The sequence below is a fragment of the Oncorhynchus mykiss genome, chromosome 17, assembly GCF_013265735.2.
Source record: "Oncorhynchus mykiss isolate Arlee chromosome 17, USDA_OmykA_1.1, whole genome shotgun sequence".
NCBI classification, from domain to species: domain Eukaryota; kingdom Metazoa; phylum Chordata; class Actinopteri; order Salmoniformes; family Salmonidae; genus Oncorhynchus; species Oncorhynchus mykiss.
In genome coordinates this window covers 1099200-1116468 of record NC_048581.1, presented here as the reverse complement: position 1 = coordinate 1116468, position 17269 = coordinate 1099200, and the positions used below count along the sequence as shown (strand labels likewise).

General features: G+C 45.8%; 1 protein-coding gene across 7 annotated transcripts in view; it reads left to right on the top strand.

Annotated features, from left to right (window-relative positions):
• LOC110485357 (poly(A)-specific ribonuclease (deadenylation nuclease)) overlaps positions 1-17269 on the top strand; it is a 46912-nt gene that overhangs the window by 7591 nt on the left and 22052 nt on the right. For 4 of the 7 annotated variants that reach the window (XM_036948508.1, XM_036948509.1, XM_036948506.1 and 1 more), the window contains exons 2-14: positions 4686-4763; positions 4945-5024; positions 6603-6670; positions 7094-7175; positions 7595-7655; positions 8010-8175; positions 10814-10876; positions 11031-11069; positions 11462-11504; positions 12703-12783; positions 14031-14087; positions 14302-14379; positions 15814-15857. In XM_036948508.1, the coding sequence (XP_036804403.1) occupies positions 5010-5024; positions 6603-6670; positions 7094-7175; positions 7595-7655; positions 8010-8175; positions 10814-10876; positions 11031-11069; positions 11462-11504; positions 12703-12783; positions 14031-14087; positions 14302-14379; positions 15814-15857 (797 nt within the window). In that variant the 5' untranslated portion in view covers positions 4686-4763; positions 4945-5009. Of the gene's footprint in view, positions 1-4361; positions 4464-4685; positions 4764-4944; positions 5025-6602; positions 6671-7093; positions 7176-7594; positions 7656-8009; positions 8176-10813; positions 10877-11030; positions 11070-11461; positions 11505-12702; positions 12784-14030; positions 14088-14301; positions 14380-15813; positions 15858-17269 lie in introns of those variants that run through there. The other 3 variants (XM_036948512.1, XM_036948507.1, XM_036948510.1) reach the window with 2 other exon arrangements.

The window sequence follows — 17269 nt, the reverse complement described above, 5'->3', positions numbered from 1 at the left end:
ACTCACATCCAATTTGTTTTCTTAAAGCAGTGAGGCTGATGCAACAGATCAGAACGTTTAGCTTACAATGTTGATAAACTATTAAGGCTTTTTTCTATTGGTCTTTTCCTTCACATTAGGAGCGTATCAATGTGCACACGGTGGTAGGCTATTAGTGCGAATGTTCCAAAATGCAATCAATTAGCAGGAAAACACTGTTCCCGAAAGTGAAGGTAAATGTGATTGTGCATTTAATAGTATTTATTCATATTTATGGTGAAAATTATCTTCCCCAAACGTGACACTCACACAGCTTATGTCTGCCAGTTAGGCTCTACACCGGTTATAAAACTCACACAGCTTATGTCTGCCAGTTAGGCTCTACACCGGTTATAAAACTCACACAGCTTATGTCTGCCAGTTAGGCTCTACACCAGTTATAAAACTCACACAGCTTATGTCTGCCAGTTAGGCTCTACACCGGTTATAAAGCAGTTTAATATTTATTATTATTATATTTTATTTAACTAGGCAAGTCAGTTAAGAACAAATTCTTATTTTCAACGACGGCCTAAGAACAGTGGGTTAACTGCCTTGTTCAGGGACAGAATGATAGATTTTTACCTTGTCAGCTCAGGGGATTTGATCTTGCAACCTTGTGCTTTGTTTTAAGGGGTTATTTGGCCACTTTAGTTGTGATAAAAAAACCTTATCAAAACATATAGGCCTATGGGCTGGGCTACACACGGTGTGATACTAACCTTATCAAAACATATAGGCCTATGGGCTGGGCTACACACGGTGTGATACTAACCTTATCAAAACATATAGGCCTATGGGCTGGGCTACATACGGTGTGATACTAACCTTATCAAAACATATAGGCCTATGGGCTGGGCTACATACGGTGTGATACTAACCTTATCAAAACATATAGGCCTATGGGCTGGGCACATACGGTGTGATACTAACCTTATCAAAACATATAGGCCTATGGGCTGGGCTACATACGGTGTGATACTAACCTTATCAAAACATATAGGCCTATGGGCTGGGCTACATACGGTGTGATACTAACCTTATCAAAACATATAGGCCTATGGGCTGGGCTACATACGGTGTGATACTAACCTTATCAAAACATATAGCCCTATGGGCTGGGCTACATACGGTGTGATACTAACCTTATCAAAACATATAGGCCTATGGGCTGGGCTACACACGGTGTGATACTAACCTTATCAAAACATATAGGCCTATGGGCTGGGCTACATACGGTGTGATACGAACCTTATCAAAACATATAGGCCTATGGGCTGGGCTACATACGGTGTGATACTAACCTTATCAAAACATATAGGCCTATGGGCTGGGCTACATACGGTGTGATACGAACCTTATCAAAACATATAGGCCTATGGGCTGGGCTACATACGGTGTGATACTAACCTTATCAAAACATATAGGCCTATGGGCTGGGCTACATACGGCGTGATACTAACCTTATCAAAACATATAGGCCTATGGGCTGGGCTACATACGGTGTGCGACCTACGATTTGAAGATGTCGCAAAAAAACGCATGAGTTATTCCCCGCTTTACTGCACAAGCTGGGCGTCATTCACAAGTGATAATACATAATCCACAAGTGATAGGCTAATATTGTCACCCATCAGACTATTCTTAATTTAATCTTGTCTTTACATATACTAAATAATATGTGTGTGAAATTAGTTTTGATTTAGAATGGACCATTATCATGCACCTGTATCGAAACAGGGGTATGGGGGGAAAGAATGTCAACTATGCACTTAAATAGCAAAATGGAGGACGCTTTTCCCCGTGGTTCATCTTCATGCCAGCCAGGTAGGCTATACTCCTGTTGTAAAGAGAAGCAATGTGCTTAATATTAGGAAAGTTTATAAATATAATAGGCCTAGCCTATAGAAAGCTGATGGGATCCTCCTCTTTTTAATAGAGGCCATCACTCTGTTTTCTCACGCAGTTACATAGCCTATAGAAATGTTGCGCAACATGAGCTCATGGGCTCTCATGAAGTGTTTTGATGAGATGTTATAATACGTTTACATTGATGTCAAGAGTTATTTAAAGGGACGATACAGTGCTGAGTACCAGGCAGTTAGTTTGGTAGGTTACTAATGACCATCGGTAGCATCAGAGACGCCTAATTACCGTGTCTAAACTGTCACGTGGAATTTGACTGTCTTCGTGACTAGTGACCTCTGGTCTGGTGGTAATACCGTCACCTTGACAACCCCTCCATGTTGGCAGATCTAGGGACAAGATGACTGAGGTTACCAAAGATAAAACGGCTGAATGTAGAACTATATACAGCCGACTTCCTGTATACAGCCGACTTCCTATCATTGGACCATTGGAGAAGGGCCCAATCCCAAGTTGACATCTAGACCTTATGCACTTGTGGAGATGTAAGATAATCTAATTGGTTGTAAGCAATATGGGTTTACTTCCACCTAGCCTATCATTGCGTGGTAGAGCTATTACCATATTGCTTACACCTGACAAAACCTCTCCGATCTCCACAAGTGCATATGGCATAGGGTCTAGGGGGCGTTTAGGATTGGGCCCATTGGGTCAATGTGTCTTTATTTCTGGTTTTAAAAGACTTGTCAGCAATCTTACCACCATGACTAGTTCATTCTAAATTCACAATGCATTGCTGTTGTATCCTGTATGTATAACTTGGAATATAATTACATTTTGTAAATCTGTCTCAAACTGAAATTATTCTTGCTCGGCTCCCTGTTCAAGTTGAGTTCACATTTTAGCCGGGGAGTTTTTGTATTAAGAGTTGATGTTTAGATATTTTTGTTTTTGTAGTGGTTGTGAACACCCCTTCAAATGAGTGGATTTTGGCTATTTCAGCCACACCCGTTGCTGACAGGTGTATAAAATCGAGCACACAGCCATGCAATCTCCATAGACAAACATTGGCAGTAAAAGGTCCTTACTGAAGAGCTCAGTGACTTTCAATGCGGCATCGTCATAGGATTCCACTTTTCCAACAAGTCAGTTCATCAAATTTCTGCCCTGCTAGAGCTGCCCCGGTCAACTGTACGTGCTGTTATGGTGAAGTGGAAACATCTCGGAGCAACGACGTCTCAGCCGCGGAGTGGTAGGCCACACAAGCTCACAGAACGGGACCAGCGAGTGCTGAAACAACCAGTGCGTAAAAATCGTCTGTCTTTGGTTGCAAAACTCACTACCGAGTACCAAACTGCCTCTGGAAGCAACATCAGCACAATAACTTCATGAAATGGGTTTCAATGGCTGAGCAGCTGTACACATGCCTACGAAAAGTAATGGTCTGTGGCTGTTTTTCATGGTTCAGGCTTAGGCCCTTTAGTTCCAGTGAAGGGAAATCTTAACACGATAGCGTACAATGACATTCTAGATGATTCAACTTTGTGGCAACAGTTTGGGGAAGGCCCTTTCCTGTTTCAGAATGACAATCCTCCTGTGCACAAAGCGAGGTCCATTCAGAAATGGTTTGTCGAGATCGATGTGGAAGAACTTGCCTGCACAGAGCCCTGACCTCAATCAGCCAGGCCTAATCGCAAGCCAGGCCTAATTACAAGCATCATTGCCCGACCTCACTAATGTTTGTGCCTGAATGGAAGCAAGTCCCCGCAACGATGTTCCAAAGCCGTCCCAGAAGAGTGGAGGTTGTTATAGCAACGGGGGGGGGGTCGTTTTAGTCATGTAGTGTATGTTGTCCATTTCAAAGAATGTTTGGAATTTATTGCTGAACACCAACTAGAGTTAATAAAAATGGTGACAGCAATGTGTTGTTGGAGTAGATCTTTGAGTAAGGTTTATGCATAACAAAGGGTCCTAGTATAACCAAGGGTTCAAGCGTCACAGGCAAAGTGTATGTATGTAGTGTCACATCAACATTTTGTGAGGACAGAAATGTAAGAAAATCTTAGATTTGTAATTATTTGTTAATTGATCAATAATGACAAAGGTGAAACTCTAGCTTCAGTTAGATAACAATAGTCATATGTGTAATTTTAACATAAACACAAATTAATCCGGATAAGATTGCTAATCTACCATTATTTGACACCTATCTAAAAAATGTGAATCTTCATTTCAGTCTGTTTTACACGGCTTTTGCATTGGGTGACCGTTGATAGCGTGAAAAGACAAATTAAAATTGCTGTTCAAAATGGTGGGGGGGGACACCCATTATAACATGTTCAGTTATGCTCACGGCACGACTGATAAATCCACACTGTACATTCGAGCTAGAAAGCGCGTAATCGTGATTCGTGCATAGTACGGCTTTTATTTTGTCGTAGCCATATTTTGATTGACGTCGTGTCAAAAACGTCACTACGCCGGAAGTGTTGGAAAGATTAAAATCCTCTTGAGTGACAGCGGCGGTTTGGTACATTGTATTTTTTGTCTTTCTGTAGGGATGGAGGTGACACGAACAAGTAATTCACCTCTTTATGCACTCTTATAGATAATATACACAAAGATTATAGTCGTATGCTATTAGATACACAAACTTAGCTGTGGTTTCTCACCGCACAATCATGATTCCGTTCATTTCCGCGAGGTTGTGAATGCTAGTTCGCTAACTAGCATTAATAGCTAGCTTGCGTGGTGAGTAAACCACCAACGCATGTTGGCTGATTGTTGTTTTTGTATTACAGATTTCAAAGACAGTTTAAGCACTGTGTACAGCGCAATAGAGGAAGCAGACTTTCTCGCAATCGATGGGGAATTTTCAGGTAAGTCATTGTTAGCTATCTATTTAACTGGTAAACATTTATAGTTCCATCTTAACTAGCTCGCTGGCCAACCCGTTTCCGTGGCTGCTACAAGCCACACACACGCAGTCGGTTTTGAACTCTTGACATCTTCATCATTATCTAGTTAATACAGTATAAAATATACTCTATTCGGTTTCAGGTATTAGCGATGGTCCCAACGTCAGCGCACTGACTAACGGGTTGGACACGCCAGAGGAGCGCTACATGAAGCTAAAAAAGGTAACAGCCAAGAGAGACATGCGTTTAGAGTTGGGGGGCAATGCGGTTTCCTGCATTATGCTGCATTTACTTGACACTACAACGTTTTATGGCAGCCATGTTGGTTCCCCGTTAGTTTAACATGGAGAATATTTAACAATGTAACCCCAGCTTTTATTTCTTTCATCACATCCCCAGTGGGTCAGAAGTTTACATACACTCAATTAGAATTTTGTAGCATTGCCTTTAAATTGTTTAACATGGGTCAAACGTTTTGGGTAGCCTTCCACAAACTTCCCACAGTAAGTTGGGTAAATTTTGGCCCATTCCTCCTGACAGAGCTGGTGTAACTGAGTCAGGTTTGTAGGCCTCCTTGCTCGCACACGCTTTCTCAGTTCTGCCCACAAATGTTCTATAGGATTGAGGTCAGGGCTTTGTGATGGCCACTCCAATACCTTGACTTTGTTGACCTTAAGCCATTTTGCCATAACTTTGGAAGTATGCTTGGGGTCATTGTCCATTTGGAAGACCCATTTGTGACCAAGCTTTAACTTGATGATGTCTTGAGATGTTGCTTCAATATATCCACATCATTTTCGTCCCTCATGATGCCATCTATTTTGTGAAGTGCAACAGTCCCTCCTGCAGCAAAGCAGCCCCACAACATGATGCTGCCACTCCCTTGCTTCATGGTTGGGATGGTGTTCTTTGGCTTGCAAGCCTCCCCCATTTTCCTCCAAACATAAAGTTGGTCATTATGGCCAAACAGTTCTATTTTTGTTTCATCAGACCAGAGGACATTTCTCCAAAAAGTACAATCTTTGTCCCCATGTGCAGTTCCAAACTGTAGTCTGGCTTTTATAGTGGTTTTGTAGCACTGGTTTCTTCCTTGCTGAGCGTCCTTCAGGTTATGTCGATATAGGACTTGTGTTACTGTGGATATAGATACTTTTGTACCTGCTTCCTCCAGCATCTTCACAAGGTAATTTGCTCCTGTTCTAGGATTGATTTTCACTTTTTGCGCCAAAGTACGTTCATCTCTAGGAGACAGAATGTGTCTCCTTCCTGAGCGGTATGACGGCTGTGTGGTCCCATGGCGTTTATACTTGCAATTCAATTAGCCTATCAGAAGCTTCTAACACCATGACATTTTCTGGAATTTTCCAAGCTGTTTAAAGGCACAGTCAACTTAGTGTATGTAAACTTCTGACCCACTGGAATTGTGATAGTGATTTACAAGTCAAATATTCTGTCTGTAAACAATTGTTGGAAAAATTACTTGTGTCATGCACAAAGTAGATGTCCTAACCGACTTGCCAAAACTATAGTTTATCAAGAAATGTGTGGAGTGGTTGAAAAACGAGTTTTAATGACTCCAACCTAAGTGTATGTAAACTCCCCACTGTATATAACTAATATAGCTTGCATAACTTTTTATATCATGGCTGAATTTGATCATGGTTTTCAGGTGTTTTGATTCCTGGAGTCTGTATGTATGGGCCACAACAAGGCCATGTGCTATCGGTCCTGCTTTAAATGTACACTTGAGACTCTCTCCTCTCCTCTGGCTCTCCACCCCCACTCTCTCTCTCTATCCAGCATTCCATGGACTTCTTGCTGTTTCAGTTTGGACTGTGTACGTTCACATATGACCAGGCAGAGTCCAAGTGAGTGGGATTTCTCTCTCCGATTTAACATTTAACAAGCAGTCGGTTTTGAACTGAGTTACATCTGAGTAACATGAAGCTTCTCAGAGTAGGAGTGCTGATTTAGGATCCGTTTTTAGCCTTTCTGATTGTTCTGAATGAGACTCCATATGGACCTGATCCTATATCGGCCCTCTTAAGCTTGACGCATAGGACCCGTGACCTGACCCCAGATCAGTTAGTGATTTATCCAACTCTTCTCTGCTGTGTTGTTACACTGTCATAACAAACGGGTTGTCTGAAATTCTGATCTGGGACCAGCTCATATAGTGTTAAATAGAAAGTCTAAGTCAGCTAGCTATATGTGATCTCTATGCAGGCTATAGGAATGTTTAACCTACCTGACCTGCTGTTCTTTCTCTCCTGGTGTTTTTGTCCCCACAGGTACGTCATCAAGACTTTTAATTTTTATATATTCCCAAAGCCATTCAACAGAACCTCCCCAGACACCAAGTTCATCTGCCAGGTTAGAAAACCGTTGGTCTGTCTTCTTTTATCCGGGTGGTACAAGCATTTCTTATTGGTGCTTCGACAACCTGCATCGCTTGCTGTTTGGGGGGTTTTTAAGGCTGAGTTTCTGTACAGCACTTTGAGATATCAGCTGATGTAAGAAGGGCTTTATAAATACATGGGGAGTGACGACCTAAACCTGTCCAATCAAATCACGTTTCAGCCCGTTATGTAAATACACGTGATTTGATTGGACAGGTTTAGGTCGTCACTCCCCGTTTCAGCCCGTTATGTAAATACACGTGATTTGATTGGACAGGTTTAGGTCGTCACTCCCCGTTTCAGCCCGTTTGCTTCCTTTCCATCCCTGGAGAACAGGACCCATGTTGCCCCTGGTGGTGCTTTGGTAAATATGTCTGTGTTTTGTTATTTCAGAGTTCCAGCATTGACTTCCTGGCCAGTCAGGGTTTTGACTTCAACAAAGTGTTCCGTCACGGTAGGTGGCATTCTGTCTGGTTGCCGTAGAAATCCCAACTAGGACAATAAATCGGTTGATGGATTGAAGCAAACTCTAGCTAACCCCTCTGTTCTGGATGCTCTAGGAATTCCAACTAGGACAATAAATCGATTGATGGATTGAAGCTACTCTAGCTAACCCCTCTGTTCTGGATGCTCTAGGAATTCCAACTAGGACAATACATCGATTGATGGATTGAAGCTACTCTAGCTAACCCCTCTGTTCTGGATGCTCTAGGAATTCCAACTAGGTCAATAAAGATGACTAAGTGATTGATTTAAAATAACCAACACTCTGCCATCTAACCCCGCCTCCTTTTCTGGTTGCCCTTAGGGATCCCGTACCTGAACCAGGAAGAGGAAGTGCAGCTGCGGGAGCAGTATGAGGAGAGGCGGAGTCAGAGTAACGGATCAGGAAACCCCTCCTACATCTCCCCCAACTCAAACAAAGGCCCCGGCAGCATCCCCGAGGAGCACAGGGAGTACATCAGGCGGGTGGTGTAAGTTTAAACCTGACTCCCATTTCTAGTTACAACTTTAGACTGTAGTTGCATGTGGTGAGAGAGATGACAGCCTGGTCCCAAATCTGCCCCTTTCCCTCCTGCTGACACCAGATCCTCCAGCCACCCCTTTCCCTCCCTAGCCACCTTCTGACACCAGTTCCTCCTACCACCACTAGCCCCTTCCCTCCCTAGCCACCTGCGGTCACCAGTTCCTCCTGCTGCCCCTTTCCCTCCCTAGCCACCCTCTGACACTAGTTCCTCCTACCACCCCTTTCCCTCCCTAGCCACCTTCTGACACCAGTTCCTCCTACCACCACTAGCCCCTTCCCTCCCTAGCCACCTGCGGTCACCAGTTCCTCCTGCTGCCCCTTTCCCTCCCTAGCCACCCTCTGACACTAGTTCCTCCTACCACCCCTTTCCCTCCCTAGCGACCCTCTGACACTTGTTCCTCCTACCGCTACTAGCCCCTTTCCCTCCCTAGCCACCCTCTGACACCAGTTCCTCCTACCACCCCTTTCCTTCCCTAGCCACCCTCTGACACTAGATCCTCCTACCTCCCCTTTCCCTCCCTAGCCACCCTCTGACACCAGTTCCTCCTACCGCCCCTTTCTCTCCCTAGCGACCCTCTGACACTAGATCCTCCTACCACCCCTTTCCCTCCCTAGCCACCCTCTTGACACCAGTTCCTCCTACCGCCCCTTTCCCTCCCTAGCCACCTGCTGACACTAGATCCTCCTACCTCCCCTTTCCCTCCCTAGCCACCCTCTGACACTAGATCCTCCTACCACCCCTTTCCCTCCCTAGCCACCTGCTGACACCAGTTCCTCCAGCTGCCCCTAGCCCCTTTCCCTCCCTAGCCACCCTCTGACACCAGTTCCTCCTACCACCCCTTTCCTCCCCTAGCCACCCTCTGACACTAGATCCTCCTACCTCCCCTTTCCCTCCCTAGCCAACTGCTGACACTAGTTCCTCCTACCACCACTAGCCCCTTCCCTCCCTAGCCACCTGCTGACACCAGTTCCTCCAGCTGCCCCTAGCCCCTTTCCCTCCCTAGCCACCCTCTGACACCAGTTCCTCCTACCACCCCTTTCCCTCCCTAGCCACCTTCTGACACCAGTTCCTCCAGCTGCCCCTAGCCCCTTTCCCTCCCTAGCCACCCTCTGACACCAGTTCCTCCTACCACCCCTTTCCTTCCCTAGCCACCCTCTGACACTAGATCCTCCTACCTCCCCTTTCCCTCCCTAGCCACCCTCTGACACTAGATCCTCCTACCACCCCTTTCCCTCCCTAGCCACCCTCTGACACCAGTTCCTCCTACCGCCCCTTTCCCTCCCTAGCCACCTGCTGACACTAGATCCTCCTACCTCCCCTTTCCCTCTCTAGCCACCCTCTGACACTAGATCCTCCTACCACCCCTTTCCCTCCCTAGCCACCTGCTGACACCAGTTCCTCCAGCTGCCCCTAGCCCCTTTCCCTCCCTAGCCACCCTCTGACACCAGTTCCTCCTACCTCCCCTTTCCCTCCCTAGCCACCTTCTGACACTAGATCCTCCTACCTCGCCTTTCCCTCCCTAGCCACCCTCTGACACCAGTTCCTCCTACCACCCCTTTCCCTCCCTAGCCACCCTCTGACACTAGATCCTCCTACCACCCCTTTCCCTCCCTAGCCACCCTCTGACACTAGATCCTCCTACCACACCTTTCCCTCCCTAGCCACCCTCTGACACCAGTTCCTCCTACCACCCCTTTCCTTCCCTAGCCACCCTCTGACACTAGATCCTCCTACCTCCCCTTTCCCTCCCTAGCCAACTGCTGACACTAGATCCTCCTACCACCCCTTTCCCTACCTAGCCACCCTCTGACACCAGTTCCTCCTACCACCCCTTTCCCTCCCTAGCCACCCTCTGACACTAGATCCTCCTACCACCCCTTTCCCTCCCTAGCCACCCTCTGACACTAGATCCTCCTACCACCCCTTTCCCTCCCTAGCCACCCTCTGACACCAGTTCCTCCTACCACCCCTTTCCTTCCCTAGCCACCCTCTGACACTAGATCCTCCTACCTCCCCTTTCCCTCCCTAGCCAACTGCTGACACTAGTTCCTCCTACCACCCCTTTCCCTACCTAGCCACCCTCTGACACCAGTTCATCCTACCACCCCTTTCCTTCCCTAGCCACCCTCTGACACCAGTTCCTCCTACCTCCCCTTTCCCTCCCTAGCCACCCTCTGACACCAGTTCCTCCTACCTCCCCTTTCCCTCCCTAGCCACCCTCTGACACTAGTTCCTCCAGCCGCCCCTCCCTAGCGACCCTCTGACACTAGATCCTCCTACTGCCCCCTCCCTCCCCAGCGACCCTCTGACACTAGTTCCTCCTACCGCCCCTTTCCCTCCCTAGCCACCTGCTGACACCAGATCCTCCTTCATATAAGGCATGGCTTAAACTCATCCAAACGGGTGTTACAGCCTCAGCGCGGAACCCGTCCTACGGTCCACGGTGAAGTCACATGGTACTGATTTATGTCTAGCGGAGCAGAAATCCATGGTAACAGTCCAGACATGACCATTCAGCTCCAGCCCAGAATGCATCCCTGTCGTCGTTTTGTTAAGTCTTCCTCCTGCCTCTTGTCCCTTGCAGAGAGAAGGTGGAATCTCTGTTCACTACCTCAGAGAAGACTGTGGACCTGGAGCCCTGCACTGGGTAAACAAACGTGTGTGTGTGAGAGAGAGAAATGTGCATTTATACAACACTTTTATTTCAGTCTCAAAGGGCTTTACCCCCCCAGCAATATTTACCAGTGTTTTGTTTATTTAAAACCTCCATTCCCCCTGTTCTGTTCTCTGCTCCACTCCAGGTTTCAGAGGAAGCTGATCTACCAGACTCTCAACTCCAAGTAAGTACGTTCTGTCCTTCAAGAGCAGCAATGTTCTAGAACTCTGCAGATATGATTCAGTGTTCCATCCCAAGAACACAGGGAGATGAATGAAATCCACATCCCCAAGAACACAGGGAGATGAATGAAATCCACATCCCAAGAACACAGGGAGATGAATGAAATCCACATCCCAAGAACACAGGGCGATGAATAAAATCCACTTTTTGAATTGTTACCATTCTGCTATTTCTAAAACGGATGAATTAGGGTTTATTACTGTAGTTTTAACGCTGCTTAGGGACAGTTAATGTTTATAATAAAATGTTTATATAGTTCTAGTACTGAGTGTGTATATTGTACAGAGATGACATGTCTTTATAGAAGGATAATGTTGATCTACTCTCCTATAGGTTCCCAAAGGGTCTTCATGTGGAGACCTTGGAGACAGAGAAGGTCAGTCTGCCAGCTAGATCAGTGGTTCTCAAACCTCTCCTCGGGGAGCACCCCCAGCCAGTCCATGTATTTGATCTATTCCAGAGCCCTTACGGGTCTCGTGATCACGGCCGGTTGTGATACAGCCCGGGATCGAACCAGGGTCTGTAGTGACGCCTCTAGCACTTTCCATGCAGTGCCTTAAACCGCTGATTCAACTAATCATTAAGACCTTTATACTAGGAATAAGGCTCCGAATGGCGCAGCGATTTAAAGCACTACATTGAAGTGCTAGACGTCACTACAGACCCTGGTTCGATCCCGGGCTGTATCACAACAGGCTGTGATCAAGAGTCCCGTAGGGCAGCGCACAATTGGCCCAGCATCAACCGGGTTAGGGGAGGGGTAGGCCGTCATTGTAAAATAATAATTAGTTCTTAACTGACCCCCCCCCCCCCCCCCCTTGCCGGTGTTCTAGTCTGACTGTGGGACTGTCTCCAGTCAGTAGGTGTGTGTTGATGTACATTAATAGACGGGTGTATTATGTGATGCTGTGGGATTGTCTCCGGTCAGTAGGTGTGAGTGATGCTGTGGGATTGTCTCCAGTCAGTAGGTGTGAGTGATGCTGTGGGATTGTCTCCAGTCAGTAGGTGTGAGTGATGCTGTGGGATTGTCTCCAGTCAGTAGGTGTGAGTGATGCTGTGGGATTGTCTCCAGTCAGTAGGTGTGAGTGATGCTGTGGGACTGTCTCCAGTCAGTAGGTGTGAGTGATGCTGTGGGATTGTCTCCAGTCAGTAGGTGTGAGTGATGCTGTGGGATTGTCTCCAGTCAGTAGGTGTGAGTGATGCTGTGGGACTGTCTCCAGTCAGTAGGTGTGAATGATGCTGTGGGATTGTCTCCAGTCAGTAGGTGTGAGTGATGCTGTGGGATTGTCTCCGGTCAGTAGGTGTGAGTGATGCTGTGGGATTGTCTCCAGTCAGTAGGTGTGTGTTGATGTACATTAATAGACGGGTGTATTATGTGATGCTGTGGGATTTGTCTCCAGTCAGTAGGTGTGTGTTGATGTACATTAATAGACGGGTGTATTATGTGATGCTGTGGGATTTGTCTCCAGTCAGTAGGTGTGAGTGATGCTGTGGGATTGTCTCCAGTCAGTAGGTGTGTGTTGATGTACATTAATAGACGGGTGTATTTATGTGATGATATAATGGGGTTTCAGAAAGAGCGCTACATCCAGATCAGCAAGGTGGACGACGAGGAGCGGAAGAGGAGGGAGCGGCAGAAACAGGAGAGAGAACAGGTGACGTTCCTTCTACCGTTTTTTCTATATAAAAAAAGCAAACCCAACATTCCAGAACATTCCTCCCTGTGGTGTTCTAGATGGAAGCAGTTTAAACACAGTAACTCCAGAATGACACGACCAGTTGAATTTTCTCCCTAAAGAAACACGATCAGGAGGCAACGTCTTGAATCCGGGAGATTACTTGTCCAATAAGAGACATTCCTTTGTAGTTTCTTTGCAACGTCTTGAATCCGGGAGATTACTTGTCCAATAAGAGACATTCCTTTGTAGTTTCTTTGCAACGTCTTGAATCCGGGAGATTACTTGTCCAATAAGAGACATTCCTTTGTAGTTTCTTTGCAACGTCTTGAATCCGGGAGATTACTTGTCCAATAAGAGACATTCCTTTGTAGTTTCTTTGCAACGTCTTGAATCCGGGAGATTACTTGTCCAATAAGAGACATTCCTTTGTAGTTTCTTTGCAACGTCTTGAATCCGGGAGATTACTTGTCCAATAAGAGACATTCCTTTGTAGTTTCTTTGCAACGTCTTGAATCCGGGAGATTACTTGTCCAATAAGAGACATTCCTTTGTAGTTTCTTTGCAACGTCTTGAATCCGGGAGATTACTTGTCCAATAAGAGACATTCCTTTGTAGTTTCTTTGCAACGTCTTGAATCCGGGAGATTACTTGTCCAATAAGAGACATTCCTTTGTAGTTTCTTTGCAACGTCTTGAATCCGGGAGATTACTTGTCCAATAAGAGACATTCCTTTGTAGTTTCTTTGCAACGTCTTGAATCCGGGAGATTACTTGTCCAATAAGAGACATTCCTTTGTAGTTTCTTTGCAACGTCTTGAATCCGGGAGATTACTTGTCCAATAAGAGACATTCCTTTGTAGTTTCTTTGCAACGTCTTGAATCCGGGAGATTACTTGTCCAATAAGAGACATTCCTTTGTAGTTTCTTTGCAACGTCTTGAATCCGGGAGATTACTTGTCCAATAAGAGACATTCCTTTGTAGTTTCTTTGCAACGTCTTGAATCCGGGAGATTACTTGTCCAATAAGAGACATTCCTTTGTAGTTTCTTTGCAACGTCTTGAATCCGGGAGATTACTTGTCCAATAAGAGACATTCCTTTGTAGTTTCTTTGCAACGTCTTGAATCCGGGAGATTACTTGTCCAATAAGAGACATTCCTTTGTAGTTTCTTTGCGATGTTTTGCTGTGTTTCCTACTGAACGTGACCCTCGTCAATCCTTCCAGGAGGAGCTGAATGACGCTGTGGGATTCTCCAGGGTCATACACGCCATCTCCAAATCTGTGAGTTACCCTGACAACCTGGTATCAAATGGTTTCGTTTTAATCTGTGTCTTTTGTTACGTTACGATGTACCAGTATATGCCCAACTGCCTTTGCAATCCACCACTGAAACTATAAGGAATATTGTAGTTGAGTGAGTTCTCCTTGATCTCTCTTTGGGCGCTATACCTTTTTAGGATGGGACTCATCTCTTTCCCCCCTCTCTCCAACCCAGGGAAAGTTGGTGGTTGGCCACAACATGCTGCTGGACGTCATGCACACCATCCATCAGTTCTACTGCGTACTGCCAGAGGTACAAAACACGCACCATTTTATATATGAACACAGTGGTTTATTTTTATATATATTTTTTTTTCAATTTCACCTTTATTTAACCAGGTAGGCCAGTTGAGAACACCTTTATTTAACCAGGTAGGCTAGTTGAGAACACCTTTATTTAACCAGGTAGGCTAGTTGAGAACAAGTTCTCATTTACAACTGAGACCTGGCCAAGACGAAGCAAAGCAGTGTGACAAACAGTTACACATGGGATAAAAAAGCATATAGTCAATGACACAATAGAAAAGTCTATATACAGTGTATGCAAATGAGGTAAGATAATGGAGTTAAGGCAATAAATAAGCCGTAGTGGTGAAATGATTTAGCAATTAAACACTGGAGTGATAGATGTGCAGAAGATGAATGTGCAAGTAGAGATACTGGGGGGCACAAAACGGATGGCACTGTGATAGACTGCATCCAATTTGTTGAGTAGAGTGTTGGAGGCTATTTTGTAAGTGGCATCGCCGAAGTCGAGGATCGGTAGGATAGTCAGTTTTACGAGGGTATGTTTGGCAGCATGAGTGAAGGATGCTTTGTTGCGTAATAGGAAGCAGATTCTAGATTTCATTTTGTGAGTCTAGAAGGAGAGTTAACGGTTTAACCAGACACCTAGATATTTGTAGATGTTAGAATAGTCCAGAGTAGTGATGCTGGATGGGCGGGCAGATGCTGGTAGCGATCGGTTGAAGAGCATGCATTTAGGTTTACTTGCATTAAGAGCAGTTGGAGGCCACTGAAGCAGAGTTGTATGGCATTGAAGCTCGTCTGGAGGTTTGTTAAGTGTCCAAAGAAGGGCCAGAAGTATACAGAATGGTGTCGTCTGCGTAGAGGTGGATCAGAGAATCACCAGCAGCAAGAGCGACATCATTGATGTATACAGAGAAGAGTCGGTCCAAGAATTGTTGAAAAATGCTTATTGAAATTCTAAATTATCGCGGATTTATAGGTGGTGACAATGTTTTCTAGCCTCAGTGCAGTGGGCATCTGGGAGGAGGTGCTCTTATTCTCCATGGACTTTAGTGTCCCAGAACTTTTTGGAGTTCATGTTGCAGGATGCAAATTTCTGTTTGAAAAAGCTAGCCTTTGCTTTTCTGACTGCCTGTGTATATTGGTTCCTAACTTCCCTGAGAAGTTGCATATCGCAGGGTCTATTCAATGCTAATGCAGTACGCCACAGGATGCTTTTGTGCTGGTTAAGGGCAGTCAGGTCTGGAGTGAATCAAGGGCTATATCTGTTCCAGGTTCTATTTTTTTTTTTACGGTGCATGCTTATTAAAGATTGTGAGGAAAGCACTTTTAAAGAATAACCAGTTATATTCTACTGACGGAATGAGGTCGCAAACACAGTGGTTTAGAGGAACCTTGTTTATTTTCTATTTGACAGTCTTTTCTTTCTTCCCCACAGGACCTGAATGACTTTAAAGAAGTCACTCAGTGTGTCTTCCCCAGGTAAATACATTCTGCTGTGTCAGGGTTTCAGTGGGTCTTCCCCAGGTAAATACATTCTGCTGTGTCAGGGTTTCAGTGGGTCTTCCCCAGGTAAATACATTCTGCTGTGTCAGGGTTTCAGTGGGTCTTCCCCAGGTAAATACATTCTGCTGTGTCAGGGTTTCAGTGGGTCTTCCCCAGGTAAATACATTCTGCTGTGTCAGGGTTTCAGTGGGTCTTCCCCAGGGTAAATACATTCTGCTGTGTCAGGGTTTCGGTGGGTCTTCCCCAGGTAAATACATTCTGCTGTGTCAGGGTTTCAGTGGGTCTTCCCCAGGTAAATACATTCTGCTGTGTCAGGGTTTCAGTGGGTCTTCCCCAGGTAAATACATTCTGCTGTGTCAGGGTTTCAGTGGGTCTTCCCCAGGTAAATACATTCTGCTGTGTCAGGGTTTCAGTGTGTCTTCCCCAGGTAAATACATTCTGCTGTGTCAGGGTTTCGGTGGGTCTTCCCCAGGTAAATACATTCTGCTGTGTCAGGGTTTCAGTGGGTCTTCCCCAGGTAAATACATTCTGCTGTGTCAGGGTTTCAGTGGGTCTTCCCCAGGTAAATACATTCTGCTGTGTCAGGGTTTCAGTGGGTCTTCCCCAGGTAAATACATTCTGCTGTGTCAGGGTTTCAGTGGGTCTTCCCCAGGGTAAATACATTCTGCTGTGTCAGGGTTTCGGTGGGTCTTCCCCAGGTAAATACATTCTGCTGTGTCAGGGTTTCAGTGGGTCTTCCCCAGGTAAATACATTCTGCTGTGTCAGGGTTTCAGTGGGTCTTCCCCAGGTAAATACATTCTGCTGTGTCAGGGTTTCAGTGGGTCTTCCCCAGGTAAATACATTCTGCTGTGTCAGGGTTTCAGTGTGTCTTCCCCAGGTAAATACATTCTGCTGTGTCAGGGTTTCAGTGGGTCTTCCCCAGGTAAATACATTCTGCTGTGTCAGGGTTTCAGTGGGTCTCCCCCAGGTAAATACATTCTGCTGTGTCAGGGTTTCAGTGGGTCTTCCCCAGGGTAAATACATTCTGCTGGGTCAGGGTTTCAGTGGGTCTTCCCCAGGTAAATACATTCTGCTGTGTCAGGGTTTCGGTGGGTCTTCCCCAGGTATATACATTCTGCTGTGTCAGGGTTTCAGTGGGTCTTCCCCAGGTAAATACATTCTGCTGTGTCAGGGTTTCAGTGGGTCTTCCCCAGGTAAATACATTCTGCTGTGTCAGGGTTTCAGTGTGTCTTCCCCAGGTAAATACATTCTGCTGTGTCAGGGTTTCAGTGGGTCTTCCCCAGGTAAATACATTCTGCTGTGTCAGGGTTTCAGTGGGTCTTCCCCAGGGTAAATACATTCTGCTGTGTCAGGGTTTCGGTGGGTCTTCCCCAGGTAAATACATTCT